Here is a 21,821-nt window from a genome sequence, read left to right on the forward strand (position 1 = left end):
TTTTTTATTATTCTGTCCCGGAATCAGCCTAAAAACACAAGTCAGCTCCTCCCCGTCCTGACATGCGACGACCAACCGTGCGCCGCGCGGAGGAATTCAGGAGGAAGATTTATCTCATTGAGGTTTTCTGCACAAACGTGCATGTAAATAAAAGCTTTGATTTTCTTATCGCTCAAACACACTGAAGCTACGAAAACAATTTTCAATGATATATAATCGAAATATCAGTAAGATTCTTTTTAAAGGGGTGTGTTTTATTGGTCCGGTGCAATAATAATAATAATAATAATAATAATAATAATAATAATGATATCTGGTGTCAATGAGGATGTAGAAGCTACTGAAGGAGAGAAAAAAAAATTAAGGAAAAAAGAAAGATGGAAATATTGACATGCAATCTAAAACGTAGTCAAAATGAATCAAAGGAATTGTATTTTTTTCCAGTGATTTCGATTCAGAGTGGCTGGTTCACGACCTGGAGGCCAACGCAAAAAAGATGAACCATGATTACTGATCAAATGAGCCTTTGCTTGATTCCGTAAGTTTGTAGAATGACATGTTTCTTACATGTTCATAAACTTCTACGTTTTCTAACGGTTAACAGATATAGTACGTTACGTCACTCACATAAATCGTTGTGATTATTAAAATAAAAACTTACTAAGTATAAATGTTAGTCATTTACTTCCCCTACGTATGTTATCATATTCTACAATGGGATGCATTTGAAAAAAAAAAATTAGCCGCACAAGATCCAACTGTTAATCTAGGATTAATTTATTTAAAAACAATTCTAACATTTCCAGTTCAAATACTTCCAACTGTGCTTTGCTTTGAGAAAGCAAGACCCCCCCCCCCCAAAAAAAAGACATTTTCTGCAGCTGGTGATTCTTCCTATGGTAACCACAGGTTCTCTGCTCTCGTGTATTATTATTTTGTCAAAGTTACAATCTATAATGTTCTTTTAGATTCCCACACGGAATAATATTTGTTAACATGCACAAAAATAGAATAAAAAGACACAACCGAAGAACACTAGAGTGCATGAAGAAGGCACCTGCTCCCCAGATACAGGCCTTTCTATTCCTCCTACGTCACACGGTGGTAGTAGTGCCATCAGATCAGCAGCTCATAAAACTACCTGCACCGCCTCCAGTGAGTATTCTACCACGTCACATTTACTTTTTTAAGGGGGGGGTTTACAGATGAGGTACATTCAAAAGTAACGACGACGTCATCTCCTCCAAGAACTTTCTCTTCAACATGAATCACACACTCGACTGTAAAACACAAATATCAGGTTAGTTTACAGTAAAGTGTCGATGGTTTGAAGGCGACAACAGGAAACATGCAGCAGTACAGTAGGGTGATGGTGGTGGGGGGGCTTTACAGATTACAGGCTCAGAAGTGCCTCCAATTGAGTTTCACTACACGCGTGTTGTGAAGTTGTCATTTAATTTTGTACACACAGATCCCGTTATCGACATCCTCGTCTGTTCTTCCACGTGCCGTAGCCGTCGTTCGTCAACCCAAAACTCCATTTATGTGTTGGTTGGGTATTTTTTTTTTTTTTCCCCATTCACAAATTCGGAAAACTGCATCAAAATATGCAGGTTTATGAGATTTAAATACGAAAAAAAAGAAGCTGATAATTAAAAAAAAAAAGAATTCACATGATTGATACCAAGCAGCGATGTACCACAGATCCAGACTGTACATTTCTAACATTCACACTGTCTTCACATTATCAGGCAGCGATTAATCAACTTCCCTTGCCGACACTCGAACGCATCTCAGCCTCATACTCTCACAAACTGACATTTATGTTCATGTACAATGCAAAAACCTATTCACGATGAGAACAACACGAGAACTGCTGACCAGCGTACAGGTGCTATGCTGGGAGGTTCTACTTTCGTCACGTGTCATCGTTTCTTTCTTTTCTTTTTTTAGTTCAAATCTGTCAATCCCTGTTTTCCACACTGGTGTCCAACACTTCTGTAAGACTAAGACAGTAGTGGTAATTGCTTTCACCGGGAGAAAAAAAACAAAAAACAGACAGACATGAAGTAAACATCTTTTCACAATCTTTGCCGAACCTTTACAAGAGTTTGTATAAAAGCAAACCCGAATCCTCTTTTTCCTCCACAACGTCATGTGACGGTCCACCCAGAGATGCTAGCTTCTTCTCAAAAAAGAGCAAACTTTCAGAGACCTTTCACAGAATAGATTACACAGCCCCCCCCCCAACCTCACTGCACACTCCCTCTAACAAACGCCGACCACTGGAACCGGTCAGGCGTGGTGCGTTCACATACAGACCTAAAACAGTGGTAATCCCAAAGTCTTTACTTCCCTGGAAGAAAAAGAGCTCCTCGACTTCTGTTGTTGTTGTTTTTTTTAAACTTAAGTGATGTGATGGCTGTTTTTTTTTTTTTTTTAATTCCGTGTTCAGTAACAATGATTGAAAAAAAAAACAAAGGTACAAAAATTCAACTAATTCCTTATCAAAAACTGTAACAAAAAGTGAGAGAGAATGCACTTGGATGGAAGTGGCTTGAATGCACCTCACCGTAGACGTCTGTGCTCTAGAACGTCAGACTTTCAACGGAACATTCTGTGTTTGCCAAGTAGATATTTCTGCTACTGATGTGTTGATATTTCAGAAGCTGTGTACGTAAACTGCTCGTATGCAGGATTAGTGAGATGGGTTATTTTGCGCGTGATGGATGTTACTGTATATTTCTAACTGATATTGCTACTATTTTAATCTGAAGACAGCAGAGTTCGCACATTAAAGATGCACCAAAAAAACATTACATTGTTCTTATGACTTATGTACAGAAACATTTCTAAACTTGTCTGTCTTTAAAGGTTCCTACTGTATGATGAGGAGGAGGGAAAATGCCTTTGCTGCGGGTTATATCTAACCATTATTTCTATGCATAATTTGCTTGGTTGTTTAAATATGCAAAAGGCAGCTTACTTTGTTTGATTGCTGTAAAAATGATGCTCATGTATCAACCTGCTTCTTTTATATTTTCTGACTGTAAAAAACTGGGATCATTAAAACCTTATGACCTCACTGGGAAGGTTCACAAAGGGTGCTTCTTTGAGGTACCGCTTCAATAACCTGTTTGATCAGCTGCACAGTTCTAAGATGGGTGTCGCAGACTACAACCAAAAAAAAAAAAGAAAAAAAATAAAGAAAAAAAGGGGGAAGACTGGCATCAAGTCTCTTCTGTTTTAACAGTTAGGGGCTTTCACATGAAGGCACTTCCTGGTAAAGCTTTCCACAGAGTAGCACCTGGGATTGTTTTTGTTGAAGTAACCAGTAGAAGCCCTTTATTGGAGGGAGCCTGGGGTTGGAGCTGGGCTGAAGTGTCTATGTCACAGTAGGGTGAAACCTAAAATGTACTGCAGGAGCTTGTTCCGGTTCGCCTGAGGTAGAAAGGTGCTGCTCAGCTCCAGAGTCGTCACCCGCTCCTCTCTTCTTTCCTTCAGGACCTACAGACATCCACAAACATATTAACTCCAGTACAAAGTCCAGGTTTTGTTAGGTAAAAGCCACCTAATCCAACAGCTCTGCCTTGAATTCTAATATGAACAGGAACCATTTTTTAATGACTTAATGTCTAAAAATATTAACTGTCTCCTGTATGTACACAGGGTGGCAGTATAATTCAATCTGTCTTAACTCCTTGAGCGGGTGCCTCTCGGACAGACCCGATCTAAATTGAATGTCTTTGTCAAAGGTAGAGTTCATGGCAGAGCTGTTGGGTTCAAATCTAAAACAAGCATCTCACCCCCAGCTCCTTGAAAGTCCTCACTGTGTTCTTCACCAGGTAATGAGTTGCACTTTCACCTGAAGGACGAGAAGAGAATTAACAAGACATTTCTGTAAAATAGCACTTGGTAAGGAGGAAGGATTATGAGGGACACTGTAGCAGAAACTGAGTATTCACATCTACTTTTTCAGTGGCATATCACCTGAAACTAAGAATCTTTGTTGACTTAGTATCCAAAGTCCATATTTTAAGTGTCATGCGTGTCCATTTTGTTACACTCTAAACAAGCTAGTGCTCTGTTTTCATTTGGGTACAACTATGTTTGCTATTAGACGCAGCACAACTCAACACTGGAATAAAGCGATGGGACACTGATGCACAAACAGAGTTAAATCGTATGCTCATTCAAAATTTCAGTCAGAAAACCATCATTTTAAAAGGGTTGTTTACTCGCTGTCTTTCTGACCAACAAAGCATCACTCTTAACTTGCAAAATAAATGGAATTTGAAGTAAAACTTAAGCACTACACTCATGGTTTGAACGACGCCTGGGTGATGCGTTAACAAGAGTATACTGTACGTAGGAAAATACGGCTGTTACCATAAGCAGCCACTCCCCTCTCTGTACGGGTGAGCAGATATCTGAAGAGCTTCTGGGTGTAGTCGGACTCTGCCATGGGCTGACTCAGACTGTGGATGAAGATGGCAGCTCCACTGTAGGCCTCCAGCACGGGGCTGAGCAGTCGCTGTAGGAAGATGAAGAACTCCTGGTGTTCAGCTGAGAGGCTCACCTGGAGGATAGACCATAGCAGCTGGACTGAGTTTTTACCATTGGGGGCTTGTTGTTCAGAGAGAAGGCTAGTGGCTGTGTTATAATCAGTGAATTCAACTTGATGAACTTGTTTAATGTTCTTTGGAGTTACATTGGCTTTAATGAGAAAACACTGAGCATCTCCTTTAGATGCGAACGCCGACAGCAGACCTTTAGGTAGCGGTCTCTCTGCTCCTCTCCAAAGTCACTGTCCTCATCCTCTTCATCGCTTCTCCAGGAGAGGGGCTCTGGGAATTTTTTGGGCCAAGGTTCATCAGTGGGGCTGGGGCTCAGTTCCTCCTGGTCCTCCTGACACACAGACACACACTTTACACTTTATCTCATCAGAGCAAAAGGAATTCATTGTAGTTACAGTCCATCTTGTACATTAGCTGTAAAGCTTTCGCCTGTAAACGGACCTCTGCTACGTAGAGAATGCCGTACTGGATCAGCCGGGTCACTGCATCGTGGAAAACCTGGTAGATCGTCTGACAGGGCTGCAAGACGGAGAGAAGGTGATGATGAGAAACAGGGAAACACAGTGATGAAATCTGAGATTTGAAGGCAAATATCAGTTGAAATACATGGAACCAGGCTTGCTACAGTGGTAGGAATCACTAACATCTATCTAGCGCAGAGTTTCTAGAGGCACAAACAAATTCTAGGAGCCGCTGAAATGCTGCATCAGGGTTAAGATCTTCCAACTGATAGAGTGTAATATTAATTAAGTCTACAATTAATATCAATCAGTTGTTTGCAGCGAGGTGTTTGCATTAAAATAACTAAATCAATCAATAAAAAACAATTCTAGTTTGAAGATCCTGAGGAATGAATATTTATCATATTTGTATATTTTGTGCTTGAGTCTACACATTTGCTTCACAAATTCTGATTTAGCCCCAACCAGGGTCTGAGGATGCTCCCCCTGGGAGATCAGAATTTGGGAAAGACACGATTGTCATCCAGGAGAAAAATTATCACGTAAAGCCAACATCTTAATTTTCTATCTAATAGTTTTTAAATTATTATCAACATCGCCATCACTGTCATTATTCTGAAACTACTGACACACAAAATCTTGGGAATATGCAATGCAAAAATGATCTGAAACAAAGTTGCCCTTTGTAAAAGAGAAGATACAGCAACAAGAGTCGGTACTCACTGGTGCCACAGCCACCTCGTTTACAAGGAAGTGAGAGAGGCTGGCAGCTTTGCGGATGAGTCTCTCCTGGCTGAGAGGGAAGCCATTGAAGCCCCCGGGTAGCTGTTCAGACTCCACAACCAGTTCTCGCTGCAGAGACAGGATGCTGCAGGCTGGACACGAATGATGTCAAGAATTTAGTGGTGAAAACCTGCATCATCTCATACTGTGCATGTGTCGTCCTGAAGAAAATGATCAACTGGCTCTCCACCGACACAACCACTCGGAAAGTAATAGCCACAAGAGCCTAATCTTAAAGGCATATTTGTCACAGAATGGTAAGTGATAGCCCAGCGTGACCACAGTCCAGGCTCAACATACCAATGATTGCATCAGAAATGAAGACATGGAAAAGGCCATTGCTGTAGAAGTTGAGTTCAAAAAGTGCTGGTACAGTTTGGCAGGGGGCGATGGTGAACTCTCCGTTGCGATTTGCGCTGCTGGTTACATTGATACAGTTTTCGAGAAGGTGGAGAGCACGCATAACCACATCTTCCGAATTCCCCGAAAAGCCCAGGTCAAAGTCTCGTGACAGGATCTCCTCCTTCATGTTGAAGAAGTCCTCCACCAGCTTGGACAGCGCCACACCCTTGGAGCAGAGTGGAGGGGAAAAAAACTCAAATTCATTTTGTCTTATAAAAGAAGGGGAAAAAAATCAATACAATTCAAAACAATCACCGGCATTATGTGTAATGTTTGTCACTGGATAATTCCTGACAGACGATGCAGTGGATACGTTTCACTGTTAAGACACTTGCATCATTCTACCTGCAGGGGGCAGGCACATAGCATTACTGTAAAGAAGTGTTGAATGCTGATGAGGGAAAAACATGATCTCTGGCATAGAGCCGCTATCATGCAGAGGAATATGACATTTGAATCACCTTGGTGTCGGGTACAAAGCATGATGAGGCAGATTAGGAGGGGGAAAAAAGAAGAGATGAGATCTTGGGGATGGTATGAGGAAGGAGGAAGGGAATAGAGGGTGCAGTTAAGTGTGAGGAGAGCATCAGTAGAGAGGATTTGAGAGAGACATACCTGTCTGTGTCTGTACAGCAGCAGACAGGCAACAATGTGGGTAGACATGATTGCTGAGGACTTATTAGCAGCTGTGAGGGAAGAGACAAAGAGGATATGTTGAAAAAACAGGCAATAAAAAAGGCACCAACATTAAAACATCTCAACATTATTGGAATAGAAAAAAATGTAAGTCCGGGGAAATAATATCTTAAATGACATTTGTGTTGAAAAAAGACGGTGTACAGTCATTTTTGGCAAAAGATTCAAAATCATATGTATAATACAGTATTATTAATTGGGTTTCTTGATATTCTTGGGACATATTGAAATAAACATAAGAGTGTATGTGCATATGTCTTTATTAGGTTAGGGTTATTACTGGTCATCTTAAGCATTGTTCCATTTTTAGGGGTGTAAAACACAAGAGAACACCCACGCTGGTACTGCATTCCAGCCCTCTTTGGCTTCACTATCCTCCCCTTCGTCCTATTGGCTGAAAACAACATGCCATGCAGCTGAAGCCTTCCTGATTGGCTGAGGGTTTAAAAAAAAAAAAAACAACAAAAAACAAAACTGGACTAGGTTAGGTGCATGCAGCTGAATGAGCTGGGGAGAACCGGTTTCTGTCGTGCTACCCTGGGGCAAAAAGCCCTGAGTGATGTGAAGCGGATGGACTGATGCTGTGCTGTGTTGGATTTCAATTATTGGAGGCAGAATGATGGATAGTGCTCCATGAGTCCTGTCTTTGCTCTGGCAACGCAGGTGCACCTTTGACACGGGATGAAAAGGAGTACCATTGTGTTTGGGAAAGACAAAAGAGTGCCCTATAAAAGCAGCAGCCACGTGATCTGAATTTTTCTCAATGAATTAGCCTCAATACTATCAACCCACTGAGAGCAGAAAGCGGCGTGGTAGTGACAACATTTCTTGAGAGACGGGTTTCTGATGATGACTCATAACCTCTGTTGTGTGGGTTGAACTACAGCCTCAACAAAGCGGATGTAGTTAGAGGATTGGTAGCTTATAGCAAGAGATTAGTGATTGTGACTACTGCATAGCTGTCCGATTCTTACTGAAGAGGATGTGCTTGGCGAGGTTGTTAATAAGTTGCCGCCGAAAGATGTCATCAGGCAGCTCTCTGTTTAGCTGCCCCTCCTCCTGCCCGTCGAACAGCTGAGCGTCAGGCCTGAGAGAACAGATAATATGACCGTTTCCCCTCAGTGTGAGAGGGTTTTTTTGTTATGACAGCTTGATGTAGTGTGGACAATTTCACGCGATTCAATGTCAAACAACAGATCCTGCTGTGAGGCAGCAGCAGCAAGATGCATTACAGCTGGAACTGTTAAGAGCTGGAAGTGACTTACTGTGCAGAAATAATTGTGGGCATCAAGGTGTGTTCAAGGGACACTGGTTGTGGTATATGACGGCTTCTCTGGTTGTCCAGGTACTCCTAAATACAACAGAGGAGAGGATCATCACAAACAGTCCATGCAACAACTGGATGTTTGCTGCAAATTCTTCTAAAAAGTACAACAAAGGTATTTTAAAAAGAAACTACATGACAGTAATAACAGCTCTTAGTTTGCCACAGTAACTATTATGTTTAATTAATCACCTTTAGAGAAAAGGGCTGGTTGAAGTCAACACGGACACAGCCGTAGTTCTTCCTCAGCATCCTGAACACTCCACATGCTATTCCCCACAAGCTCTCATTCTTCTTGGGCTTGCCCTGTTGGGATTGTAGAGTCCAGAACGTTACAATCTAAAACTCCTTGTCTACTTTACACTATTAATTTGTCAGAGCCACACCCCCCCCCCAATTCAGTGATTTGAATGTTTGGTTACTGATGAGCAACAGACATTGTCTCAGTCCTTACCAGCTGCTCGCTATTGTAGTTGCCCTCAATAATGCGGTCATATGAGATGCCTATTGGCACCACCAGTACATCTGGTATGGAACCAGTGCACAGTGCGTCTACTACGATGGACAGCATTCCTGCACGCACTGGAGACGGTTTACCGCTGCGGGAGCGTGTACCCTCCAGGTACACTTCCAAAAATTGTTGCTGCCGCAACAACTCCTCTGTATACTGGAGAAAGATGGATGAAACAGATGTTCAAGTGACATCTGAGAAGAGTGAGATAGACGTGGATCAAAGTTTTTAAAAGTTTGACACTTTCTTCGATACAACCCCCCCATATCATGCTGTAAAGTTGTACCTGCTGTGTCTGCAAGTCAGATATGACAGGTGTTTGACACCCCCCCCCCCCCTTCACATTACTGGGCACGTGCCAAGGCAGCCATGTTGTGTAACTGTATCCTTCCAAGTGCAGCATGAACACAGCTGCCTTTTGCTATTTGATGACTTTGGAGAAGAGATGCTTTGTCCTGAAATAGACCCTAAGCTCCTGCATGTATAGTAGGCAGTGAAGAGGCCTGACATCCACGTTCAACTCACATGTGACCGGCCAGAGTTAAAGCAGCACTTGGCTTTGTTTTATCGTTTGGACTTGTGCCAGTGGCTAATTACTTTTTTTTTTCTTACTGTGAGCCACACATGCAAAGCCTTATTTAAGTCTACCGCATCCACTTTTCACAGCCAGGGTGATAAAAGGGTGCAATCCGTTTGGTGAGACGTGTGGTAAAATATAGGCCGTACAATGGCATGAAATGTAGGCCATTATGTGCAACTGCTTCTGTCTTCAGATGATAACACTTATCTTAGTGGCACAATAAACCCTTATCCTGGCAGCATGATATACAGTACTCTTTAGTCCCTTCCATAAATTCCAAAAATAAACATTCGCTGTACTTCTGAATCAAATGGTGCTATGGTATAAATCTTAGTCTTTCTGCAGAATGTACCTTTAGTGGAAAAAAACCTCAAACCGTTCATGATCTCTCTAGTCATTCACATTAGTTCCACTTTAAGCTTTTACAATGACTGAAGATTAATCCACATTCTCCAAATTCTAGAGCTGAACAAAAGGCTCGGTTTTAATCGGATTCTCGAATTTCTCAAAGCCTTTCTTGAGATGCACATCGGGTTTTGGTGGCAATTTACTTAAAAGAGGAAATGTTGAGCTATAAATCAACCTGTTGTACTGATGACACTTGCAACACAGTTCTTACATGTCAATTCACTACATTTTTACATTGCTGATAATGGATATAGGTCAGACAGAGGCTACTGTACAAGTCAGACGCCTACTTAACCTGGCACGATAGGGCAGAAAAGTGATGAAATTCAGCATCTTAGTAGATCAGCATCTGATTGTTACAGGACAGGAGAGGTGGTGTCACACGACTTGTTAAAAGATACTACAGGGTCTCAAAGTGGGTCATACAGAAGCCCTTAAAGTTCAAACTGAAAAGGGGGGGGGGGGGGTTAAACTTTCCCTTTCTATCATTCAGGAGTCAGGAGAGCTGAAAAACACAACTGGCAGTTACATAATGACATGTTAGACAGATTTCTTTAAGACTCACCGCATGTAAGAGCGATCTGTACAAAATGTCTTTCTTCCCATCCCCTGTCTCCTCCATTTTCCGCCGTATGAAGAATCCTCCTAGTTTACGTATCAGGGTGCTAAAAACAAAGAAAGAGTCACTAAGTGGCTTCTGCACAGCAGCAGCAGGACATCATCCACAGCTGTCAATACCTGACAAACATTTCTTGGCTTGTCAATACACTATAAATTATATAACTGCTTTTACTGGTGCTATGCGGTGAGTTTATTCTTTTTGAGATGTTTTCTGCTTTCAGCCGTAGTCACATGTTTCAGCAGTGAAAACACCAGATGATGATGATTAAGTTCTGATGTATGAATTTTAAAAACAAGGTTATAACAGGTGTAAAACCTGTTGTGAGCTCAGCTTTCTGGCTTTTTATGATTATTCACTCAATGTGATATCAGTGCTTTAGTCACACTCCTCTGTTCAGCTTTCCTTCCTCTCTGATCTCCTCCTAAGATATTCACCTCCTTCTGATAAAAAAATGTCATCTGTGTATTCTAAAGAGAACAAAAAAAAAATAGACCTTATTGCCAGATCAAACTTGACATGAGGCTTCGTGGACCGTTTACCTGAGGATGGGGATGCTCAGGTTGTTTCCAGCAGCAATGTGTGGCGCTTTGATGTTGTGACAGAACAGGATCAGTGTGATGAGTAGATAGTCGATGTGGGACTTGTGAACAGGGAGGAACACCATGGGCACATTTTGCTGCAAGATGGATATTTTTTTTTAAACCGATGCAAATCACTTTTAAACAAATGACTTCAGAGATGAGCAGTGGAACACTGTCAGATGCTGTGCGATAAAACTTCCTCTGGCACATTTTAGGTTGCAGGTCATTATGTAAGTGCATAGTCCATGTTTTCAGTAGTGTTGGTGCAACTGACCTCTGCAGCAGCTTTCTTCACCATTTCCAGGTGACCCTTATGGATCTGGATACTCCAGAAGAAACCATTAAAGAGCCTCAGGAGAACCCACCCTGTCAGCCTGGAAAAATGAGCAGCAAGGAATAAGTCAAATGGAAACTGGGGTTAGTCATTAACAGAGAGTAGGGGCAGATTTCTACTGTATGTACCTGATGAAGGCTGGTGAAATGTTGGCCACCATCTCCTGGAGGAAGGACCTGGCTTTCTGCTTCACTTTACTGACAGATTTGTGCTCCCGACCAGGGTGGCTCACTGCAGCATCCACCTCTGTAGCTACCTTCACAATAGCACCCTCCACCCTGCAAAAGACACCAATGGATACACGTTTATATCCTGAAACATTTGTTCAAAACATTTTAAAACAGAACATTTCCCTTTGTTTTGATCTGTTTGTGTTGCTGTTGCTGATGGTCTTGTTTGCTGTTTCACCTGTTCTGACTCTTTTACTGGCACAGGGGCTTTGACACCTAATAAAATGGAGAGGACATTGCTGCAAAATATCCATGTCACACGGATTCCTACCTGCTGTTATTGAGCACGTTGTCCACCACGTTCCTGGTGAACATGTCCTTGTGAACATCCCTCTCCATGACAAACAGCACGTAGCTCAACCTGCGTGCCAACCAGCCGCGCTGCCTGCAGGAGCGCACAGACACAAATATGCATTTTTTGCATGGATTAGATAACTGTAAACAAATAAGTCTTGATCAAACTTTTTTTCCTCTCCCTCACAGCGAGACACAGAAAACAATTAAAAGTTGAAGAAGGTCAGACTACTGTAGTAATATCTAAAAAACAGTTTGAGTTCCATCTTGATTAATGCTTACATTCAATACACGATGGCTAACAGCCTTCAAAGTCAGCTTATTGGCTTGCAAAGTCCGGTCGCTGGCCTCATGTGTCCGATATCTGCCTGACAAACGCTTTAAATTATTCACTAGTCCTCCTTACCACTGTTTCGCAGAATGCTACCTTAAACCTAAAGCCATTCATTACACAGATGTTGTTAGGGAGGCCTGCACCTCTTGATACTTTATTTGACTGCATGACAACAGGAGGTAGTAGACCTCTTCCTCGTATTGCACACTAAACTGAAAGAATCAACTGATGTAGAGGCAACATTTAAAAGCTAACCAGCATATGTAGCTTTAAAAACTGAACATGTTCCTCTTGCAAGGAAACGAAACTGTTAAGAGGCAGATTCTGTTCTGTGTACCTTGTGTGAGTCTCATTAATGTAGATGACATTGCGTAGTCCCAGAGATGGAATACTGGGGTTGAACAGCTTCTCCTAAAATCGAGATAAAATGGATTATCAAACACAAGAATATTCACTGTAACTTCATCGGTAACAGCATTCAGTAAATTCCCTGGCTTATAATGACTTCACAAGAGTCCAGAGAATATAGTTGTGTTAGAACTAATTAGCTGTAGTGTAACATTACCCAGCTCTGTGGTGTACAAGAGTGACAGCAGCGACCAACGAAGGGCCTCTTTCTATTCAGAAGCCCCTCCTTCCACGTGCTGGCAACACAGCGAAGGACTGAGGGGCTCGTGCTGCGGTCCTGACATACACAAGCACATACAGATGCACAAAAATTGATTACTCTACAGAAATAACAAGATATAAGTAAAAAAAAAAAAAAGAAGTCTGCTATGACAAGATGTAACATTGATGATCTGTTAACACCTGTGATGGCATTACAAGGATCAACTCCTCAATTTGTGTGGGTAGCTTACCGAGTCATCGTTAGGGTGTTTCCAACGGTTACACCACTGCTCTCCATTGTTGACCTGCAGCAACAAGCCGTCTGACAACTCCATATTGTCTCTTGTCCTTTCTTCTCCCCAGAGGTCACACACCACTAGCTGGCAAGCTGAGGAGCCACATGCATGTCTAATGTTTATGTTTATCACACCACAGCAAAAAATAACCAACTGGTTGGAGGGATAATTGATGCTTAAATTATTGCATCATCGTCGTAAAGGGGTGTTAATTGACGGGGCCAAATATTACAGGGTTTCATTGGGGCCCAGGATTTCTGGCCACACCCCTGAGGGTACATCTTTAGTCTTTAAAAACTCTGAACTTTAAGTCAGCTGTTATTTAAAGGTCAAGCTAGGGTCATGAGTATGGACCGCATAAAGTTTGACTTTGACTCGGAGTGTGCACATGAACATAATGAGCATGAACAGTAACTTTGGCGTGAAAAGACAAAAGAATGTGAGCCCCACCCCCCTCCCACGTGATGCATCACCATGCTAGTATGAGTTGGGCTCAGGAAACGTTAGGTGCCATTGTTTCGCTCATCACCAAACAATCTTGACATAATTATAGGGCTGGTCTCCCTGCCCTTTAATGACAAAAACATGGCGAATTACACACCCAGAATATTACACACACACACACACACACACACACACACACACACACACACACACACACACACACACACACACACACACACACCTATGGGAACATCCGGGTGACGCAAGTCTCATATGGATTTATTTATCTGCCGCCTCTCCTTCATGCTTCCTTTAAAATTAATCTTAAGTTTACATCTCTCACACTTAAGTTAGCAAGTTCCTCTTAATATCACTGACTTGGACACCTTGAAAATATCATGTATTCCCACCCTTGATACAAGAGATGATTGGAAGAAAATATTAAGACAGAACAAGCTTTTAGCTAATGTCATGAAATATCCCAGCAACTGCTGACTCACTATTAGCAATCAAACAAGAAAATACCAACAGCCTTTAGAACAAAGGGCATAAAGTGTAAGAAGATAATTGATGGAAAACACCCTGGCCAGCGCCTCTCATTAGTCTGGAAATAGGCTAGTGAGCCATTGTATGAATGAATGCTCAGATACTGAACCCTGCATGTGCGTCAGCCGGTAATGTAACAAATTTCTTTTCAGTTGATCTGAGGTAAATGGTAGACATGGGAGCCTCTAACAAACTGTTCCAGACTTACTAATGTGGAGCTAGTGAGACTCTGCTGTTGTGTTGTGATGCTAGTCGGGGGAAGAGTGGGATTTCAAGGGGTCATTGACCGAAAGTACTCCCCTGGATGGGGTGACTCTGTTGGAAGCAAAACAAAGAAGTGGAAGAATAGCAAGCTATGGGGATTAAGTGACATGTTGGGGTGGCCTTAATTAAAAGATTTCAAATAAATTAATCAACTGCCTACTATGTAGTAATAGCTGTCATTATTTTGATGTACAAAATAATTATTTTGAGGGACAAATGATTGTTTTGAAATATAAATCCATCATTTTGAGAAAAAGTCATCGCTTTGAGATATGAAGTCATTATCGAGATAAAGTAAATACTTATGTCTTTCTTTCGATAAAATAAGTAATTGTTTTGAAATAAAAATCCTTATTCTGAGAAAGTAAAAATGATTTTGAGATATAAAGTCATTATTTTGATTAAGTAATTATAATGAGATTCAAAGTAATTATTTTGCAATGCCAAGTCAAAATTTTCATGGTCATTAGTTTAATATAAAAAAAGAATTATACTGAGATGAATCTATCATAATCATATTATACAAAGTCATCAATTTGAGGTAGTTGAAGAATATTTTGAGAAACAAGAGTATTTCAAGATGCAAAGTCATAATTTTGATAAATAAAATTATCATTTTGAGGAGTTCTTTTATTATTTTGAGATACTCAGGCCATTATTTACAGTATTTCTCTTTGTAACGACTCGCAGGATCTTTCTCCTCCACTCCCATCGCTTCCATTATTTAGCACCTCTCATATTTATTATTCAAAAAAATAAGTATGATCGGAGCTGTCATGTAGGAAATAAAATCACTTAGACAAGGCTACATTAGAATCCCATGACATCTTTCACAGGATAAAAGCATCCCCATTCAAGTAGTACAGTATTTGATTTATTTAATCCGTCTCACACCACCAGGCAAGCTGTCCGCAACAAGCAGGTCAAACAGGCGAGGTCTGTGTGTGGCAGATGGGGTGTGCAGATAACTAGCCGAACAGACAACAATGGCTCAAACCAGGTTCCCTCTCGTCTGGCTTGGCTAGAGTTTCACACCGTTTTTGTTCATATGAAGGGTGTAAATTCTCCGAATAATTTCAGTCACAGGATCCCAGTTAAATAGCGCTCATTCTGTTTAGGTGGTTGGGGTTAAGTCCTCGGTGGTTTCTGTCACCGTGGGGAGCCACATGGGGCACACGAGACGCTGCAGAGCCACGACACAGACCGGTTACAGTGCGGTTCTAGATATACTAAATACGTTAAACTACGTTGCAGGGTACGTTATTGAAATTGATCTGATGCAGCCAGGAGGTGTAAAGCCACACTGGGGCTGTCAAGGGTCGTCCGGAACTTCAATGTCAATGTAACGTTACACCGATATTACGCTATCCCTTTTTTTTTTAAACAGAAAAAAAACTAAACGAGCACCTCCATCATACACTGGAAACGATTTTGCACGACGATGAGTTCGCTAATGTACGTTTACTGTTTCCATGACAATACAAGAGCGGCGTTAGCAACATTTATTTCATCGTGATGTAGCTAGCTAAAGCAGCTCGCGTGCGCAAAAAATAACCTCTTACCTTCAGTATTGTGTTACGCTGACTCATAGCTGACCAAAAAATAAAAATGGACTCGTCGACAAAATTGCAGTCAGGCGCTGGTGTTTTAAAACCCGTGTGTGTCTTGGCAGGCTAAGCCCCCCTCTGTTCTCCGCGGAAGGTTTGACGCTGCTGCGCTGACACACAGAGATGTGTGTCCGGAGGCAGAAGCGGCGTTGTTTTGGCTACAAAGGACAGCACGCCGCGCAGTCCTGCTGACAGCCGGAAGAGGGCAGTGTATTAGTTTGACGTTGGTTGGCGCTACATTAGATCGTTCGGAAGGGTAGCTCATTAATATTCACAAAGAGACGACTTCCTGATTTGTCTGTGAATTCTTTTACCTTCAGCTCAATCCAATCGGAGAGCACAGTCCTTATTAATATTGATGAGCCGTTTCTCGTTGCTCCCATTGACGCCTGCAGTGCCACAGATTTACGTCTATGTGCAGTGCAACGTTTCTTCTTCTTGTAAGAATTTGAAGGTACATTTGCAAATCCCCTCGCAATACTGCCTCCCATGGGTCTGTCCTCCCTAAGCATACAGTGGTCTCCACAGCACTGACGTATCCATGCTTTTGTTTTCCAGCCTCCCACGAATATCTCACCTTCATCATAAATAATTATTTTTATGGATAATTTTTCTGCATGTTTTAGGGATGCATCAGTGTCACGGCGTCAATCACAATCATTTGCAAGATGTTTTCTTATTGAGGTCATTTTCCCCATTATCAAAGTCTGCTTGTTATTTATTTTCTACCTTGTGTGTTTTAATGTCTATTTCCTGGAATTGATTCCTCCACACTGTGGCTCCCACTCTTATTGTGATCAGCTAAGTCAACCATCCCTTTAGACTGGACATGTGCCAATTTAGCAGTCACCTATTAAATCAGTGGCACTGTAAATGCAATTCTAGATCTACACCCAGACGGGATTAACAGGTCATACTACATTTTGTACCAATTCGATTACACTGATATCATTTGACTTTTGTACACATTTTGTTTGCATCCTCCCCTTCTCTAAGTATGTTAGCACCCTTGTCAATGCCTCTTTTATTGTATTGTATTGTATTAATATTATTACCAGCGCTTTTATGTTTAAGGTCTATTATACTGGATTTTTATTTTTATTTTTTACAATAAACCAGTGAACACAGAATTTCTGTTGCATCTCTATGTCAAAATAACTATACACCGTCAGTGTACACAGGATTCCTGCATAAATTGTTTGCTCTGGGGTTCTTGGTTCTTGTGCGCCCTCCAGTGTTCAGAAAATGATCAAATATCTTAGCGGAGCGTACCACTGCACGATAAAATAGGGTATCAATTGATACAGTTAGTTTACTTGAAAACGTGTATATTAGTGCTAGGACATACAACATTAGTTTATTTAATCTAAATATAAATACATGTGCTCATAGTTTGAGACACAGTTTGGTAGAACTACCTTAGAGTGTCCAAGGCACACCGACGACGATGGCTAGAATGGTAGAGACCCGAACTCTCCAAACCCCCTGTCAACATCAAGCTAGCGGCAGCCATGAGGTAAGCTAGTATTTTTGACATTTAAATTCTTTTTTTTTCTGTTAAGCAAACGATTTATAGATTAATTAGCTTCGGTATTTAAGTCGATCAACAAGATTCCTAATTCGGACAGTTTATTTCTTTGATTCAAACTTGTTGTTTATATTGACTCAGTGTCAGCTGTGCTAGCATCCACTGAGGAGACTCAACATGTCACAACATGTTGCCGTAACGCCACAGGTCCTGCGTTTTCTCAATACCAGTTGGACAAGTTGAAAATTATAATGACTCTAATTACATAAATGAGAAACAGTATTGCAAAAGAGACTTTTATCTGAAGCCCTTACCTGGTGCCACATTTGAGCTAGTCATGAATTCAATATGATTTAGGGCTGTCACTCTCGATCAAATGGATTAATAATATATTACACCATCGTCTCCCGTCTTCTATCAAACTTCAAGAACGACTGTCATGCAGCTGACAAATTCTTGCTAACATAAATCTGTACTTTTTGTATTTTAATTTATTGTTGACAAGTCGATGGCCACTTATGAAATAGTGAAATGCGTTCACAATTTGCGAAATATAGCTGATAGTCTTATTCAAGTATTGTGGAAATAAATGCTCCCATTTTATGTGAGAATAGTCCAATAATTTTCTGAGTTTACACTTTTTTGTATTCGCATAACAATGGCCATCAACAACGACGTGGATGACGTAATAAGCAGTAGAATGAGTCATAGCACTGTTTGGATAGATCCTTTACTATATAAATGGTAAATGGACTCAGTTTATGGAGCACTTTTCAACCTTAGTGGCACTCAAAGCACTTTACAATGTCATCTCATTCACACACACACACACACTGATGGTGAAGGCTGCCATGCAAGGTGCCACCCAACTCATCAGGAGCAACTAGGGGTTCAATATCTTGTTCAAAAATACTTTGACATGGCCACCCAGGGTGAGGATTGAACCAGCGACCCTTCCGTTTTCTAGATGGCCACTGTACCTCTGACCCACACCGCCCCATATAAACTAATTAAACAAGACCACAAGTATTTCAATGTGAATATCAAAGCAAATCCAATTGGTTTAACCTCGGTGAAGATGTGAATGCAGAAACCAGGTGTAGAGGAGGGAGGATTATGACTTTTTGGACAGACAGATGTATTGACCAATTCATTGGAGAGGTTTAACAGTGCAGAGAGCAAAGGAGGTGGATTGTTGTGTCTGAAATACACTCTCTCAACCCATCTATCGCCAGTGGAGCTTTTTAATTTATATGCCTGCAAACAATCTGGTAACAGAGATTATCTCTGGACTTCATTCTAGGGACAGGAATTGATAAGATAACAAGGGTTTTATCCGTTGTTCTCATTGGTCTGATCAATTTGCTGCGTGGAAACTAAAGAGGCCTTCACAAATTTTTAGCTGTTACCTGAGTCAAAACACACATCTGCTTTTAAACTTAACACACATTCATACAGATTATGTTGCTCCTTTTCCCTTTCATGTGACATCATCCTGCATGGAGCAGCTGTCAATCATGCAGCCATTGATGAAAGGATATAATAAGTTTGGTGGCACTCAATGCTTATTCTCAGAGCTAAAGAAACCAATAAAGATTCTTTGCTTTTCGTAGCAGGTGTGGTTGCTACCTAGTGCAATATGTAGCCCAGTAGAATTGATAGACAAATCCCGCTTAATAATCTTTGCTTGTTTATCCAGCATGCTCAGGCTCCAGAAGCGCTTGGCGTCCAGCGTCTTGCGCTGCGGCAAGAAGAAGGTGTGGCTGGACCCTAACGAGACAAATGAGATAGCCAATGCGAACTCCCGTGAGTTTTCTTTTACAGTAGATTTATACAGTCTGGCACCGGCAGTACAATCCCTAATTGTCACATTTTGCCTTATACTTGTACCACAGGCCAACAGATCCGGAAACTGGTGAAGGATGGATTGATCATCAGGAAACCTGTGACTGTTCATTCCCATGCTCGCTGCCGCAAGAACACACTGGCACGGCGCAAGGGGCGTCACACGGGTTACGGTGGGTTGCTTCTAAAAAAAAAAAACCCCAAACAACTCCTTTTGTTTTCTTGCAACTTTAAATTCTAATTTGTGTCATATATCTTCTTCTCATTGATCAGTTCTCATTGTCCATGCATTTCCTCTTGCTCCCTGAAATAATTCATTTTGCTCATCATATCGACAAGTGTGCGTTTGTGGTTTCAGGTGCCGAAGTATCGTTACATCCTGTAGTAGTTGTTCATGAGGTGAATTTAACTGATTCTTGTTTGTTTGCTTTAGGTAAGAGAAAGGGCACAGCCAACGCTCGTATGCCAGAGAAGCTGTCATGGATGCGGCGCATGAGAATCCTGCGGCGTCTCCTTCGTCGCTACAGGGAGGCCAAGAAAATCGACAGGCACATGTACGTGTGAATTTCAGTGTGAGCCCAGTTAAAGGCTATTTTTAATTCCAACTTGAGAAAAGGGCATCTTTCTGAGCTTGTCTCTCTTCTCCCCAGGTACCACAGTCTCTACCTCAGAGCAAAAGGTAACGTCTTCAAGAACAAACGCATCCTGATGGAGCACATCCACAAACTGAAGGCAGACAAGGCTCGCAAGAAGCTTCTAGCGTAAGTTGAGATGAATATTTTTACAATTAGAGGTAGTTTTAAACATGAGGCACATGCTGTTTGGATTTTTTTCCATGAGCAAATCAGATAATTTATCTAGTCTGATTTACACGTCTGTGTCTTCACTTCCCATCTAGTGACCAGGCTGAAGCTCGCCGTGCCAAGACAAAGGAAGTCCGCAAACGCAGAGAAGAGCGTCTCCTGGCTAAGAAAGAAGAAATCATCAAGAACTTGTCTAAGGAAGAGGAAACGACAAAGTAGTGGAGCAAATAAAATACTGACATTTGTTAAATTCAGCTTTTGTTTGTCAATAAATTGTTTAAATGTTGATGTTTTGCTGTTTTTGTTGTCTAGTAATCAAGAAATTTTTCAGATTTGGAATTTCTAAGAAAATTCTGGATTTTTGCTCAGGATATTTCTGCATTTGTATTTCACTACTACGTCAAACTCTTGAGGGTTCAGGCCAGCGTATTGACGTATTGCACATCAGTCCAACAGGTGGCAGCAGAGAACCAACATCAAACCCCACCAGCTGTAGATATCTGGCCTTTATCAGGGAGGGAGGTAACATCAAATTAAGCCTTTCAAGAGGCTCCATCAGTTCACAATCATTTTCAATCAGTTAATTGGGACTGTTCACTAGTATTTAGTTCCAACACTCTTGATTGAGTTTGTTTTGTTTCTTTTTTTACCAGAAGCAAAAGTGATTGCAGCAGTTTCGCCACTCAGGGTCAAGATCCATATTTCATGAAGCACTTTTAAACACATCTACTCATACAAAAGGTCACGCCAAGTTTAGAGAACTTACTGTTCTTTTATTTTAGACCTGCACTTTATATACTCTGTAAAACTTTATGGGTTAGTACAACCCATTAAAACAAGCCTTTCACGTATGAAAGACCAAGTGTTAGTGGTACGATTACAAACAAGTCTTCGTTCACCGCTGTGTCTGAACACTTAGCAGCGTTTCTATCTTGGTCCAGTTGTGATGACAAACAGGAAATATCCAAAAGTTTTTTTTCATTGTTTTTTTTTTTTAAACCAAATTTTCAGTAAGAATTCCTTAAACCTGCTGTTGTTCCGCTGCAGTGGTCACCTGTGTGTGTGTGTGTCTCACTGGTGCATTTGCACCAATATTTCCAGTCACTTAAGAGTGAGAAACTTTTGAGCAAACGGTGTTATTTTGAATTCAGGAATAAAGATGAGATCTCGTCCGTTGTTGCAACAAGTACAATGAAATATGATGGCTGCAGCCTTGCTGGTGAAAATGAGGCATTGAAATAGTGATGATTTAAAAACAAAAGCACGTCGCTCACACTTCTTCACGGTTATAATATTCACAGTATTACTGTGTTGGTACTGACTGCTTAAATGTTCTGGAAGGCTCTGTCTTTAGTGCAGTTTTCCTGTCAGGTCAGTAAGTAAACTTACAACCACTTAATTTTAATAGCAGGTCATTTTTTTCCCCCAATACATCATGAAACTAATGAAAAATTAAGACCCTAAAATGTTTTTTCTCTCTCTCTCTCTCTCTCTCTCTCTCTCTCTCTCTCTCTCTCACGCCTTTAGAGAAGACAGGCTGTGTCAGACCTTTGTGTAAATATCATCCCGCTTACATCCACAGTTACCTACTTTAAACCCGGCCTGCCGCCGCCGCCGCTGCTCAGGCCATTTTCACTCAATGCTCAGGCACTGAGGGATTCCTGCTTTCATGCTTCCTGAAGAAAGTGTGACTGAAGTGTTTGCATCTGAGGTTTTAACCAGGACAACCAAGCTGCTGCTGC

General features: G+C 41.3%; 2 protein-coding genes across 4 annotated transcripts; one reads left to right on the top strand and one right to left on the bottom strand.

The window, feature by feature from the left end:
- Window positions 1–1,465: 1,465 nt before the first annotated feature.
- Window positions 1,466–16,059, bottom strand: gpam (glycerol-3-phosphate acyltransferase, mitochondrial). Of its 2 annotated transcripts, none has more exons than XM_086195685.1 (21): window positions 15,859–16,059; window positions 12,998–13,134; window positions 12,703–12,822; window positions 12,475–12,548; window positions 11,781–11,894; window positions 11,408–11,557; window positions 11,220–11,319; window positions 10,904–11,040; window positions 10,308–10,407; window positions 8,698–8,910; window positions 8,436–8,549; window positions 8,185–8,270; window positions 7,894–8,006; window positions 6,839–6,909; window positions 6,122–6,389; window positions 5,762–5,913; window positions 5,019–5,096; window positions 4,771–4,905; window positions 4,390–4,579; window positions 3,807–3,865; window positions 1,466–3,507 (listed from the first exon to the last, which is right to left on the bottom strand). In XM_086195685.1, exons 2-21 carry the CDS (start codon window positions 13,079–13,081, stop codon window positions 3,391–3,393), a joined length of 2,475 nt encoding a protein of 824 aa, XP_086051811.1. In that variant the 5' UTR covers window positions 13,082–13,134; window positions 15,859–16,059; the 3' UTR covers window positions 1,466–3,390. The 2 variants fall into 2 exon arrangements, with proteins under 2 accessions (XP_086051811.1, XP_086051810.1); XM_086195684.1 differs by having other exon boundaries at window positions 4,771–4,908; window positions 15,859–16,058.
- A 1,233-nt stretch (window positions 16,060–17,292) lies between these two features.
- Window positions 17,293–20,365, top strand: LOC147239709 (large ribosomal subunit protein eL19-like). Of its 2 annotated transcripts, none has more exons than XM_086194859.1 (6): window positions 17,293–17,419; window positions 19,131–19,237; window positions 19,327–19,449; window positions 19,710–19,830; window positions 19,927–20,037; window positions 20,175–20,365. In XM_086194859.1, the coding sequence occupies exons 1-6, from the start codon at window positions 17,415–17,417 to the stop codon at window positions 20,296–20,298; spliced, it is 591 nt and encodes a 196-aa protein (XP_086050985.1). In that variant the 5' UTR covers window positions 17,293–17,414; the 3' UTR covers window positions 20,299–20,365. The 2 variants fall into 2 exon arrangements, with proteins under 2 accessions (XP_086050985.1, XP_086050986.1); XM_086194860.1 differs by lacking the exon at window positions 17,293–17,419 and adding an exon at window positions 18,964–19,047.
- Window positions 20,366–21,821: the final 1,456 nt, after the last annotated feature.

Source organism: Aulostomus chinensis, chromosome 23 (assembly GCF_037954235.1).
Source record: "Aulostomus chinensis isolate RoL2024-O1b breed Wild chromosome 23, RoL_Achi_v1.0, whole genome shotgun sequence".
In the NCBI taxonomy this organism is placed as follows: Eukaryota; Metazoa; Chordata; class Actinopteri; order Syngnathiformes; family Aulostomidae; genus Aulostomus; species Aulostomus chinensis.